At 37.0% G+C, this 14896-nt stretch overlaps 1 protein-coding gene across 9 annotated transcripts in view; it reads left to right on the top strand.

Moving 5' to 3' along the window:
- Positions 1 to 14087, top strand: part of PPARGC1A (PPARG coactivator 1 alpha) — a 608512-nt gene extending 594425 nt beyond the window's left edge. For all 9 annotated transcript variants that reach the window (XM_044767642.2, XM_070506131.1, XM_070506132.1 and 6 more), the window contains 3 exons: positions 4728 to 4849; positions 5182 to 5333; positions 10793 to 14087. In XM_044767642.2, coding sequence (XP_044623577.1) covers positions 4728 to 4849; positions 5182 to 5333; positions 10793 to 10896 — 378 coding nt within the window. In that variant the 3' untranslated portion in view covers positions 10897 to 14087. The remainder of the gene's footprint in view (positions 1 to 4727; positions 4850 to 5181; positions 5334 to 10792) is intronic.
- The last annotated feature ends 809 nt before the right edge of the window (positions 14088 to 14896 follow it).

Here is a 14896-nt window from a genome sequence, read left to right on the forward strand (position 1 = left end):
ACTGAACGAGATGAGTGTAATCAGTAGAAGACAAGAGAGAAAAAAATTGTTTTTGGCATTTTGTCAAAAGTTTGGCATTTCTTTCTGTCCATCATGCCTTTTTATGACCATCCACTCCTCTCACTTCATCTTTTAGGAAGCGGGCCTAGCTGCAACATTCACTCTAGAAATGGCATGGCTTTTATACATTCATCTCATCTGTAGTATTTGTAATGTCTTTGGGATTTTTGCAGAAGTCAGATTGTAGCTAATCTGGAAATGAACACACACCTTTCATTGCCAAAGTTGGCATGCAGTTTCCTTAGCATAGGAGGAGGGATTTTTACATTATTCTGACCTGGAAGTGTAGAATAAGAGTACTGAGAACCCAAATCTAAATTATATCAGATGGTTCCTTGTTGTTACCTAGCATTGCAGAGCATTTTAGTGAGATAACCCATAAAAAAGCATCAAGTGCTGTACTTGGCATATATTAGAGTTCAATAAATGTTAATCTTCCTCCTAATTTCCTTTTTTTCTTAGCCAAGTCCCTTTTACCAGGAGTAGCTTATTTTTTGATGAGAAACAACCATTGGATGTTTTCCCCAGCTAACTGGGAGGGTCTGTACTCTTTTTGATAAAGATTTTGATAATGCAAAGTCAGTTCATTCAGTCAGGTTTTTTTCTTTATTTATCCCCTGTGTTTTAATATAATGAGGATTTACTAAACCTGTTAATGCAACATAAATCTTTGCTTTTATTATCCAGCCCCTCAGCAAACTAGCTTTGTGAAAATTGAAGCTAAAAGATATTTGATAAATGTTCCATCCTCCTCAATAGTGAAAACTGGTCTGAAAATCATTTTTCAAGGAGCTTTTTCCAAAGGTTTAGAGTTCCTCCAAGCCTTTAAGAACTTGGAAATGTTATTAAGCATTTTGATTTCTTTTCCTTTCATCTCCTGTTTAGAAATTAATGTCTTGAAAAATTGGCTGCAAATGTTAAGGTTTTTTAAAGATATGGAATCTATTCATCTATCTAATAAAACTGTACTATGCTGAAAATAATCGGTTCTTTGCTAGACATTTTGGCCAGTTTTGGGAAGATTTTTGACTTTACTTTTTAGGCCTTCAGATGCCTTTTAGTTTCATTTTTAGCGCTAGGAAAACCAAACTCTCTAATCATTTTCTCAAATGAGAATTTCAACATATATTCAATCTCTGATCTTTGTAAGGTAGCAAGATGTGGTCTCATTCCTGTGTTTCATAAAATGAGATGATAGACAAATAGGTAATTTAAGTGACTGTGGATCAGCCCTTTGTATTTCTGTTTGTCTCATCTAGATCGTGTCTTCTTTTTACTGCAGAATGGATCAGTATCCAATATAAAAGGTCCTCTGGTTTATCTTCTTTGTGGAATCATTGTTGCATACAACTTTGTATAAAGAAGCAATTCAGAGACTGTCCCAATAAGTCTGCATATGGACGTGCATATGGTCGATTTTAGCTTTAACTTCGAATTTCCTTGAATACGTAGGCTGTGTGTATTCCCATTATGGTAGTTGAGCAATTTCTTTGTGATGGTTCAATTTCTTTCTCTCTCTTCTGCATTTCCCCCTCCTTTTTCTCTATACAGTAGTAACCTTCCTTAAAAGGCTCATTAAAAAAAAAAAAGTCCCTAACACCCATGCAAGCAGGCGCCAGGAAGTTTAGATAACAGCCCCATCACATTTGGCTGTTTGGCTAGAGCTGGCTGCGTAAATAGAATGGAATGTGGTGTTATGATTCCCTTGCTCAAGTGTACAACACTGCCCCAGGATGAGCCTCACCATCCGTTTATATTTATTAGCTCCAGGATGTGCTGGGTGCTTTGGAACAACACAATTACCACCTTCAATTGAGACATACAATCTACATGGAAGCAAATCAGGCAGCCTGCTCTGTGCTGTACTTCCTCTGGCCAATTATTTAGGCTCAATAACTGTTGTCGGAGAAACTGTGTTTTAGCAACTGTTGCAGTAGAGCCCCACCTCTGATTTTCAGGGGTACTTTTTAAGAGGGAGAGTCCTGCAAACATGTAGCTACTCCATACTTCTTACACTGAAACCTCTAAAAACAAATCATGGAAACCTTGTTAATTCACTCAGCTGAGCCACCTGGGCAAGGTTTTTCCTGTGATAAGGCACCAAATCTGGCTTTCATTCTCTATTGTCTTAGAGAGTCTCAGAGAGTAGAGACTACACTTAGGCATCTTTGATGTAATGAAGGATACGGGCTAAGTGTTAAAAATGATTAATTCATTGGCTGTTGATTTATTTTTCAACAAATATTGAGATTCTGTTATGTTTTAGTTACCCTTTAAATATTTTAGTCAATAGGAGAGATATGGTCTCTGCTTTCATGAAGATTCCATTGTAGGGGGAGATAGACATTAAACAATGAATAAGCTATTAATTATTTAATCACAATTGGGCATAAAACTACAAAGGAGAATCAGCGTGTACTATAAGAGTAACTAATAGTCTCAAGTCTCACAAAGGAAATGATTGTTGAGTTCAATGTAATTCTAGACAGTATGTGTATGTTGGTGGAGGGGAGGAATAGTCAGTGTGGAAGGGATGTTCCAAGTGGCAGGGAGCAGTTTGTGCAAAGGACTTTGGAAAGAAAGGGGCACAGTGTATATTAGGGACTGATAGAAGCTCAATGTGGTTGGAAAATAGAGTAAAGAAAAGAATGGGATGTGGGAGATACAGCTCTTGATGAAGACAGGTCCAGACCATGCTGGGCCTGATAGGTCCTGTTACTGATTTAAGTCTTTCTCCCAAAGTTATGAGAAGCCATTGAAAGGTTTTAGACGTTAATTGGCATGATCAGATTCCTGCTACTTTAGCAAAGACTATTCTGCTTGAAGTGAAAGAATAGATTGGAGGAGGGTGAATGTAGACACAGGGTCTAAGAAGCTGTTATACTAGTCAAGAAAGAGATGCTGGTAGTTTGGTTCAGGGGATATGTAAAGAAGCATATTAGAGCAAGATTTAGGAGGTAAAAATCAGCAGGACTTCATGAGTGATTGGATATGTGGAGGGGAAGAATCAAGAAAGGCACTCAGGTTTTTGTCGGGAATCACTGGTTAGATGGTATTAGCTTCATTGATACAAGAACAATGGAGAAAGACTCATTAGGAAGAGGGCAGAACAGGGAGAGTTTGGTTTGGGGTAATGTTGGTCTAGCTTGAGGTGCTCTGGGGACATCCAACCTGAGATGTCAGTTACTTGGCTGAGTCTGCAGCTCAGAGGAACTTCCCTGATGAAAGTAGAACTATGAGTGTTGCATATGGTAAAAGAAAACGAGGCATGGCTGATCAGATCAAACAGGAGGTTATATATCATAGAGTCTGTGAATTGTTCAGTTATATTTCACAACTGCTTATTGAATGCCCACTCTTTGCCAGGCCCTTTGCTGAGTACTGAGCATATGTAAAGGAAAGACACTCAGTAAATAACATAGGAAATCTCTTTGCCTTAAGCCTAAATTACTTTTTCATCATCCGAGACAGGATACTCTCAGTACATCCAGAGAAAACTCTTGGGCAGACTAAATCTGTACCTTAGTCCTGTGTTTCCCCATTTTTGTTTCCATCGCACTTAAACCTCCGCAACATTAAGTTCATTTTATCCTTGTTTTTTCTTGATAGACGTGTAGGCTAGTTGGTAAGCATGTTCTTTATAGTAATTCCTTACATTCTTGAAAAACCTTTTCTCAGTTTTGAGTGACATCATCACCTTTGGCTTTGTCTTCTTGGCACAAGAGGTAGAGGATTGCGTCTTACACTAAGCGTGCGGTCATGTTATTTAAAAAAGGAAATCATTGTCAAGGTGTCAAATATTCTTTCCATATTTTGTAGGTTATAAATTGTTGATGACTTTCAGATTATGATGATATTGATTCCACTTGTGAAAATTAGGCCACACCCTTCTAGTCTGTTCCTAAAATAAGATTCATTTGCAAAGCGAAATTTATAGCCTCTTTTATAGCTCTTATTTCAGAGACCCATAGTTTAGAATAGTCTATATTTTAAAACTGTACTTTTCAAGTTACTGTCTTTGGACTGCCTATATCAGAATCACTGCGATGTGCTTGTTAAAAATGAAGATCATTGAACACTATCTTCCAAATATTTTTTCAATCCAGCTAGGATAAACCCCAATAATTTGAATTTTTAATAAGGACCCCAGGTAATTTTTATTTATACTAGAGTTTAAGAATCATTATTTTGAGGGATGTCAAAATTTGTACATCTCATTGTTAGAATTCTGAGTTGATGAGAAATTCAACAGTTTTATAAGCCAGGTCAGTTCCTTACCGATTTTGAAGATTAATAAAGTTACAAGTGTTAAAGTATTTAATAGATATTGTTCAGCTATTCAGTGATAAAAAGATCACATTACACATATTTATTTTCTCATACACAAAAGTTCATGTGAGAGAAGAACAGGGATGGATAGAAAAAGTAGAAGAGAGTGAGATACAGAAGAGAGCGCATGTGAAGGAGAGAGTGATATTGAAGAAATAGAAAGTAAAACTTGGTTCAAGTGTAGTCTTTCACTCTGTTTTAGTATATGTTTTACTTTCATCGGCATGCTCTGTGTGTTCTTGTTATGCATGATCGTACATTTATGGATGTTTCTAGAGGTTCCACTTCCTTCCTATCTCCAGAACTAGCAAGTCTCTCCTTATTCCCCTCCCCGCCAGGAAGAACGTCGTGTGATTTATGTTGGTAAAATCAGACCTGACACGACACGGACAGAACTGAGGGACCGTTTTGAAGTTTTTGGTGAAATTGAAGAGTGCACAGTAAATCTGCGGGATGATGGGTGAGAATCTTCAAGATTATTTCTTGTTTAGAAGCTGACATATGTAAAAAATTATGGCCATAAGATTACTAGGATGGGAATGCTTTGACAGATGACATGTTGAGTTCAGAACCTTATTTATTTTCTTTCATCCCTATTTATTAATCTTTCTAGTTGAGATTTCCTGTCCCAGAAATAAGTATTTAGCTGCTTGACAGGACAATCACACTGATAAATGGATGCAGTGGTTCAGACGTTGGCACCAGCGAGGTCTTCCAAAGTGGAAAGGGTTACAGTCATATATGCTAATGCTTCCTCACTAGCTTTGAACTTCTCTTCTTTGTCCATTGCAGAGACAGCTATGGTTTCATTACCTACCGTTACACCTGTGATGCTTTTGCTGCCCTTGAAAATGGATACACTTTGCGCAGGTCGAATGAAACTGACTTCGAGCTGTACTTTTGTGGACGCAAGCAATTTTTCAAGTCTAACTATGCAGACCTAGGTATGGATTTTATTGTACATAGAAGAGGAATCCAGATGTAGAGCTCAAAATGGAAGCAAATGTAAACCATAGGCATGTTGGGTTGGACCTTCACTTTATTTTGCTAGAGGGAAATCTGAATACAGATTTATCTTATGTTTTATTTTTTTAATGTATGAGATAGTTGCAGAAGCAAAGGGCTCAAGTTTTGGCAACAAAGGGAAGAAGTAACTTCTTTGTACTATCTGCCCAGATGCTGAAATTCTGAGCTATTTGTGTATGTATCTGTGTTTGATATGTTGTGTTTTGTGTGTACATGTGTTGTGTGTGTGTGTGCGGTATTGTGCGTGTATCTATATGTGTTTGTGTTGTGTACACATGTGTGTGTCTTTGGATGTGTTTGCAATCTGCTTTCCATGCTTACCCTGAATCCTTTTGTAAAAATCAATAACATTGTCATCGTTGTTTTACGGAACAGAATACGCAAAAGTGTTCTTCTTTTTCCTTAGTATCTCACAAACTCTTAGAAATGTTAACATTTTCTACAAATTACACTTTGGGAGGGGAAAATAAAATTTCATATGCTAAATCACACTACGCTTTCTTTAAAACAAAAGAACAAAAAACCCTATTTTTTGAATGCTTTCGAATACTACGTGCTGTGCCAGACGCTTTGCAAGCATTTTCTCGTTTAATTACCAGAACGATCCTAAAAGGTGGATATTATTATTATCATCTTCATTTTACAGATAAGGAAACTGAAGTATATATAAGTTTTCATTCGTTTTTCCTGTTATAAAAATTGTACAGACTCAAGAGGTAAACTCTGGAAAGCATGAAAAAAATCTTAATAAAAATAGTAAATCACCTACCAGCCTATCACCTGGAGATAACCACTATTACCTAGCGTGTGATTTGCAGACCAGTATTTTGTCTCAGATTGCCGAATTTCTTATAGTTGAGGTCACATTGTCTATGTGTAAACTTTTAAATTCTGCTTTTCTCAATATTATGTAAGCTCATTTTCCACTGTGATTCATAGGATTAAAAATAATTTATCAACATACTTTAATGGTTGCTCTGTGCTCTGTTCAGTGAATAGTGCTATTATATTTAATCATTCCATTATAGCTAAACATTTATTCTATTTCTAATTTTTTGATATTATAAATAATGCCACAATGAACATCTTAATTTCCTTCCCAATGTTAATTTTGCTCCTGTGCATGTCATTTCCCACCTAATTTGTGTCTTGTAAGGCTTTGAGCTCTTTGGTGAAGGAATGAAGGAAGGAAAGTAGCAATTGTCTTGTGCATATGACATGACTTTAAATCGAGGTATAATACTAATCATAAAATTAACATTTAAATCTACTCCCAAGCATTATTATATATCCATCTTCACTTGCTTTGACTTGGTATAAAGAAAGAAATTAATACTAAATACACGGATTTTTTTCTTTCTTCCACTCAAGTGATGTCTTCCTAGAGTAATTGATGTAGGTGGCGTGCACTGTTCGGGGGGAATATGCTATAATTCACTTCACAAGCTAAATAGATAGCATGAAGCAGGGGAGAGGCAGCTGAGTGTTAGAGAGATAGAGGCCTAGGGATGAAAATATAAAAGGTGGCAAGTCATTTGTTCAAATGTTGGCTGATAAAGACAGTCAAGACAGATTGAAGTCTTGAGTTGATTTGACTTACTTTCTTCAGTGACGAAGGCCAGGGTGTTTCCAGTCTCTCAAAACATCTAGAGTTTAAAATAAGCTACCTGGAGGGGCCTTTAGATCACGATTCATCACTGGGAGAGGGAGGATTCGATGGTATTTCCAAATTGAACCGGAGCCTCCCTGAAATATTTCTAAGAAGAATGCTTCCCCTCTCGTTATCTTTCTGCCTAGCCAGCAGCAATAGAAGCTTTGCCATCACTAAGCTCAGCTCTGTATTTGCTGAAAAGTGTGTTTGATGTGCATTGTAGTAGCATGGGTTTTTCCAATTCCCTCAGGCCCTACAATTGCATGAAGGTAGTTGGCCTGAACATAGGCATGGTGTAGTCAAAGAATCCTGAGTTTGGAATCTTGCAGACCTGGTTTTGAAACCTCACTTAACTTCTGACCTTGAGCAAATAATTAAACTCCCTCCGCTTCTGGTTCTTCATTTTTAAAATACCTTATAATGTTGTTGTGAAGATTAAATAAATATTTGTGAAGCTGTTAACACAGCGTCTGGCATAAAATAAGTGCTCAATAAATAGTAGCTATGATTATAATTAGCCAGCTCTCACTGCCTGGGCCCAGGGTTTATTTCCGGCCAGGGAACCACACCACCCATTTCGTGGTTGTCCCCCTGTGGCAGCTGCATGTTCCTGTGATGCTGAAAGCTATGCCACCGGGATTTCAAATACAAGCATGGTCACCCATGGTGGACAGGTTTCAGTGGAGCTTCCAGACTAAGACAGACTAGGAAGAAGGACCTGGTCGCCCACTTTGAAAACACTGGCCATGAAAACCCTATGAGTAGCAGTGGAGCATCGTCTGATTTAGCACCAGAAGGTGAGAGGATGGTGCAAAAAGACCAGGCAGGGTTCTGCTCTGCTGTACACGGGGGCACTAGGAGTCAGAATTGACTCGACAGCACTAACAACAATGATTATAATTAAAAATGATGGTAATGAGGAGAAGTCAGAAATCTCAAGATATTTTGAAATGAAAGAATCACACCAGGAGCCAGCTTTGGTACTGAACAACATTCACATGTATCTTGTCTTTGTTCCCTGAAGAGTTCAAGTTAAATGCTTCAGGGCACAGCCACTGATTATGGTGAACACAAGCATATTCTGGACTCTTAGAGGGATTGAGAGCTTGCGTGTGTGTCAAGAGTGAAGTGAAAATGATGTGATATAGATTAATTTTACCAAAATTAACGTGACATCATTTTAGATGAATTAGTTGTTTTCTGTTTTTATTTGCTTCCCCAAATTGTTAGCTCACACATGCTATTTTTCTGCTATTGTGGCCACTTAACGGTTACTACAATACTATTAGTGCAAAACACAATGATTCCAGTTACTATTTATGAGCCAGTTTTATAAATGAGACTCAGAGTTTAAAGGGACACTCAAGGTTACCATGGTAAAGCCAGGATTTAAGTCCGGTTTCTATGAATCTGTAATCTCTGTGTCTTTCTATTTACTGTCTTATAACCAAATGGATTTTTCTGAAGCACCTAGATGAAAATTCTTAAAGAGGAAAGATAGACATTAAATTAAAACTGTAGGATCAGAACAGAAGGATGGGTATTAAGAATATAATAATTTTGATCAGGAATTAGTTATAGTGTAGAATTTATACTTAAACATATAAGAAAAATGAAGCAAATAATGTATTCATCACAAGTTCTTTATTGATTCAAAGAAATGTATTACATTATCAGCATCTGGAATATAGGCATAACTTTTCACAGACCCTTGCCATTCATTGGTCGAACACTCCCAGATCCCAATAGAAATATTTTCAACCACAGTTTTTGTAATATGCTGGTATTCAAGATTAATAGAGTCATTCAACAAATATTAATTTGAGTATCTACTTTGTGCCAACAGTTTTTTAGGTGCTAAGAATACAGTTGCAATGTGATTTGTTTCTATTTATACCATCATTATTTATAACAATTTATTTTTTGAAAGAATTAGAGTGACTTTCAAGTTATTCCTATAAAAATTTTATTACATCTTACTTGTGTTGCAATATCCTTCCTCTAGTGGAGAAAAGGGATGGAGTAGATGTCATTGGTTCAGGAATTGCATGTAACCACATTCTATCTTCATGCAACAGAAAAGACTTTGTGGATGCCTACTGTGTTACATAGTCTGCCTGTATAAGTGGGTATATATGTAGACACCAGTCATCGTATTTCATAGGGAAGAAACTCTTGAGAACCATTGTTTCAAAATATTTGTAGTATTTACTAATGAAAATACAGAAACACTGACATTTTGGGTTTCCTGTAGAATAATCCAAAGTTAGGACGTTTTAAATATTCTCAAAATTTCCTCCAAGGAAGGATATGTATGTATGTTCTTGATGGTTCTATGCTGACCTTAATGTCATACAGACTCCGGTCATCAGGAAGCTCTTCCATCTTCACCTACAGTGCAAATGGAATGCTGATTTCAGGCTAATCTCTAGCAATGAGCAGGAGTTATATTTTGTTTCTACAAAAAAGATTTTGAACAACAGCTGTTTGTGAGGCTTTAACAATACAAGCAAACCATTCCTTAGGCTGTGACGAGAAGGGTAGAAGGCAGTGTCATTTAAGATTGACCGTTTAAGATTTTAGAGAGGAAAAATTGGGCATTTTTGTCCTTGCTTTTATGTCTGAGGCCAACTGTAATTGTTATTGTTGCTGTTCTCACCTGGAAAAACTTGCTGAAAGAAAGGCAGTAAAGACAAGGATGGTGAGAATGACAGAAAAAAGCTAAGTGAAGGAATTTCCTTGTCTTTAAATCTGAGATGATTAAAGTAGATTGAAGCTAGGTGAGAAAAATCAGCCTGGTTCTGGAAAGCTTAAGGCCTTGTAACCTTTTCAGCAAAAGAACTTGTGAGGTCAATGATTATACCTCCATATTATCTAGTATTGCACTCTTCTGCCGCTTCAAGCATTTCTGAGTAAGACATGGAAATGCTCATATTTTAGTAGGATTGTTAATGTTTCCCAGAAAGGTTTTCTTTTTCCTTCAAGTAAGTGATTTCAAAAGAATGAATTTTTTTGCAACAGGTTTTCGATTATATTTCCAAGATAGTCTTTCTCACTTGCAAGACCAGCACAGATATCTGACTTTTTTATAGATGTTGATGGAGAAAAATAAGAGATAGTCAATAGAATCTCACTTTACATCCAATATTGCTGAAACACATCGATTTTGTTAAGGGCTATCTGAAGTAGCATGTGGAACTTCGCACAAAAGCTGACTTAGACTAGTTTAAGGATCCAAGAAAGACCATGGTTCAATTTATACCTGCCTATTTTTCTTCTCCTATTAATGAGTAAAGAGGCTAAATTTGCCCTGAAGCATTTCTCTAAAACTTCTAATTTGGGGAGAGTTTGCACCATTACTGCTGGGGTACTCCAAGGTATGGAGTAGATGGCATATGTCCCTCTGCCTCAAAAGAGAGCAGCAGAGGGGGAGTGGGTGAAGTTCTGATGATTCTGTCTCCTGTTCAACTGGATTTTCTGCTCAATGAAATCAATCCCATTGAATAGGAAAATTAGTTCCAGCTTCTACTCTTCTCTCTTCATCTAAGTCATTGAGGAACCTTGGGTAAGTTATTTAATATGCCAGGAAGGGAGTAGGAGGGTGGGCTTATTTTTAAGGTACATTGATTAGATAAGTTGCTATTGGATCAAGTCATCTTGAATTGGATGATTGAGTTAATGACCTTTGGCCAAGGGTGCATCTAACTCTGCTTGGGTTTCTTTCAGATTCAAACTCAGATGACTTTGACCCTGCTTCCACCAAGAGCAAGTATGACTCTCTGGATTTCGATAGTTTACTGAAAGAAGCTCAGAGAAGCTTGCGCAGGTAACATGTTCCCTGGCTGAAGATGACAGAGGGACGGTGAATACCTCATGGGACAGCGCGTCCTTCCCTAATAGACTATTGCAAGTCATACTTAGGAATTTCTCCTACTTTACACTCTCTGTACAAAAACAAAACAAAACAACAACAATACAACAAGAACAACAACAATGGTTTACATGAACACAGCTGCTGAAGAGGCAAGAGACAGAATGGATATCCAGTAAGCACATGTTTATTCATGGGTGTCAGCTTGCTTTCCCTGGAGTCTCTTGGTGATGGAATGTGTGTGTGTGTGTGTGTGTGTGTGTGTGTGCCTGATTTGGGGGAAGTATGTATGTACAGGTGGGGACTGGGGGCACCTGACCAGAGTGTGCAAGGGCAAACCACTTCAAATGGCAGCAGTTCCATGAAGACACACTTAAAACCTAGAACTTCAAAATGTTCAGAATCTATTCAAAAGGAAAAAAAAAAAGCATAAATTCAAAAGGAAAGGAAACTAACCAACCAACCACAAACCACCCTAAAATGACAGCCGCGGATGTCTGGGCATCAATCTCCGTACTCTGTTTTTTTAAGAAAGTGCAAAATCAACTTGAAGCAAGCTTTCTCTCATAACGTAAAGATGATATGACAATCCCGAAGAAACCACAGGTTCTGTAGAACTAATATCCCTTCTCTCTCTCTCTCTTTTTTTTCTTTTATTCCTTTTGCCATGGAATCTGGGTGGGAGAGGATACTGCAGGCACTGGAATGCTAAACTTTCCTAACATTTTGAAGTTTCTGTGGCTCGTCCTCTATCCTGACACCCATGTAAATGTCCACAATGTTGATCTTCCACTGCAAATTTCAAAAGCCTTGTCAATGGTCAAGCGTGCAGCTTACTCAGTGGTTCTTTCTGAGGAGCCAGCACGGTGTTACATTACTAATGAGAGTTGGGTGGAACTCTCTGGGATGTGTTCAGATAGTGTAATTGCTGCATTCTCTGATGTAGTTAAGTATTTACAGATGTTAAATGGAGTATTTTTATTTTGTGTACATACTATACAACAATGTTCTTTTTTTGTTACAGCTATGCACTGTAAATGCAGCCTTCTTTTCAAAACTGCTAAATTTTTCTTAATCAAGAATATTCAAATGTAATTATGAGGTGAAACAATTATTGTACACTAACATATTTAGAAGCTGAACTTACTGCTTATATATATTTGATTGTAAAAAAACAAAAAAGACAGTGTGTGTGTCCGTTGAGTGCAACAACAACAAAATGATGCTTTACGCACATCCATCCCTTCTTAGGTGAGCTTCGATCTAAGCATCTTGTCAAGAAATATCCTAGCCCCCTGAAGGTATTAACCACTTCTGCGATATTTTTCCACATTTTCTTGTTGCTTGTTTTTCTTTGAAGTTTTATACACTGGATTTGTTAGGGGAATGAAATTTTCTCATCTAAAATTTTTCTAGAAGATATCATGATTTTATGTAAAGTCTCTCAATGGGTAACCATTAAGAAATGTTTTTATTTTCTCTATCAACAGTAGTTTTGAAACTAGAGGTCAAAAATCTTTTTAAAATGCTGTTTTGTTTTAATTTTTGTGATTTTAATTTGATACAAAATGCTGAGGTAATAATTGCAGTATGATTTTTACAATAATTAATGTGTGTCTGAAGACTATCTTTGAAGCCAGTATCTCTTTCCCTTGGCAGAATATGATGATGGTATTTATCTGTATTTTTTACAGTTATGCATCCTGTATAAATACTGAGATTTCATTCCTTTGTTTACTAAAGAGACATATTTATCAGTTGCAGATAGCCTATTTATTATAAATTATGAGATGATGAAAATAATAAAGCCAGTGGAAATTTTCTACCTAGGATGCATGGCAATTGTCAGGTTGGAGTTTTAAGTGTTTTATTTGGGAAATTCAGCTTTTGCAGAAGCAGTGTTTCTACTTGCACTAGCATGGCCTCTGACGTGACCATGATGTTGTTCTTGATGACATTGCTTCTGCTAAATTCAATAAAAACTTCAGCAAAACCTCCATTTTTGAGCATCAGGATTTCATCTGAGTGTGGAGCCCCTGGAATGGAAGTCAGGAAAGATTGGAGTGTCTATTCAAGTTTCTAAATTGGGATTCGATTACGGTTTGGCTGACATGACTTTTCTGGAAGACATGATATACCTACTACTCAATTGTTCTTTTCCTTTCTCTCTCCCAACACGATCTTCTAAAATGGATGTCACCCCCAGGCCAATGCAGCTAATTTTGATAGCTGCATTCATTTATCACCAGCATATTGTGTTCTGAGTGAATCCGCTGTCTGTCCTGTCGGATGCTTGCTTGATTTTTCGGCTTCTTATTTCTAAGTAGATAGAAAGCAATAAAAATACTATGAAATAAAAGAACTTGTTCACAGGTTCTGCGTTACGACAGTAACACATCTTTAATCCGCCTAATTCTTGTTGTTCTGTAGGTTAAATGCAGGTATTTTAACTCTGTGTGAACGCCAAACTAAAGTTTACAGTCTTTCTTTCTGAATTTTGAGTATCTTCTGTTGTAGAATAATAATAATAAAAAGACTATTAAGAGCAATAAATTATTTTTAAGAAATCGATATTTAGTAAATCATATTATGTGTTCAAGGACCAGACGCGTTCTCTATTTTGCCTTTAAATTTTTGTGATCCAATTTTAAATACATTCTCCTTTTTGCCCTGGACTGTTGACATGAGTAAAATACTTGGTTTCTTTTCTTACTTCTCAAAAGACAACACTACAGATTTCATGTCGAGGATTAATTTATCCCCCCCTCTGGCCTGACAAATATTGTTACCGTGAAGATAGTTTTCCTCCATGGACTTCAAATTGCATCTAAAATTAGTGCAAAGAGAGAATCACTAAACCATCCGAATAGAGCTTTTGTATCTTATGCAGACACTGTGGGTAGCCCATCAAAATGTAAACCGTGTTCCTTTTATTTTTCTTTTTAATTTTTTCGGAGAGAATATTTCAAATAAACACATACACCCCATCATCATCACTGGAAGCAAATTTCAGCATAGATCTGTAGGATTCTTAGATGACCACGGGTCATTGCCTTCACGCTGTGGTAAGAACCACATCTACAATTTTGGTAACCGAACTGGTGCTTTCGAAACGTGGGTTTTTTTTTTTTTAAAAAAAGAGATGTAGCAGAATAATTCTTCCAGTGCAACAAAATCAACTTTTGCTAAATGACTCCGAGAGCAACGGTTAGGCTGTCAACATTCAAAGCAGCAGAGAGGGAACTTGGCACTATTGGGGTGTGATGGTTGGGTCAGTTGAAAAAAGGAAACCTTTTCATGCCTTTAGACGTGAGCTTACAGTAGGTAATGATTATGTGTCCTTTTTTGATGGCTGTAACGAGAACTTCAATCACTGTAGTCTAAGACCTGATCCATAGATGACCTAGAATAGCCATGTAATATAATGTGATGACTCTAAATTTGTACCTATGTGACAGACATTTTCAATAATGTGAACTGCTGATTTGATGGAGCTACTTTAAGATTTGTAGGTGAAAGTGTAATACTGTTGGTTGAACTATGCTGAAGAGGGAAAGTAAGCGATTAGTTAAGCCCTTGCTGGGCTTTTTTTCCACCTGCCAATTCTACATGTATTGTTGTGGTTTTATTCATTGTATGAAAATTCCTGTGATTTTTTTTTTAAATGTGCAGTACACATCAGCCTCACTGAGCTAATAAAGGGAAACGAATGTTTCAAATCTACTTCTGCTTTTCTTATTTATCGTAACCAAACTTCTGGTATGTTCCTCAGATCAGTACACGTTACTTGCTTATTATTCTATTTCCTCTCTGGATCACCCTCCCTTTCTTCCTGCTTTTCCATGTTCATGGATGGATTTCAGCTCTAAGGTAACGTGAACCTTCTGAATTTTACCTTGTCTCCTTTCAAATAGCAAAGGCAGAAGTTGTCATTTCTATAATGAGAAGTGATGTGGGAC

Source organism: Equus asinus, chromosome 3, assembly GCF_041296235.1.
Source record: "Equus asinus isolate D_3611 breed Donkey chromosome 3, EquAss-T2T_v2, whole genome shotgun sequence".
NCBI lineage: Eukaryota > Metazoa > Chordata > Mammalia > Perissodactyla > Equidae > Equus > Equus asinus.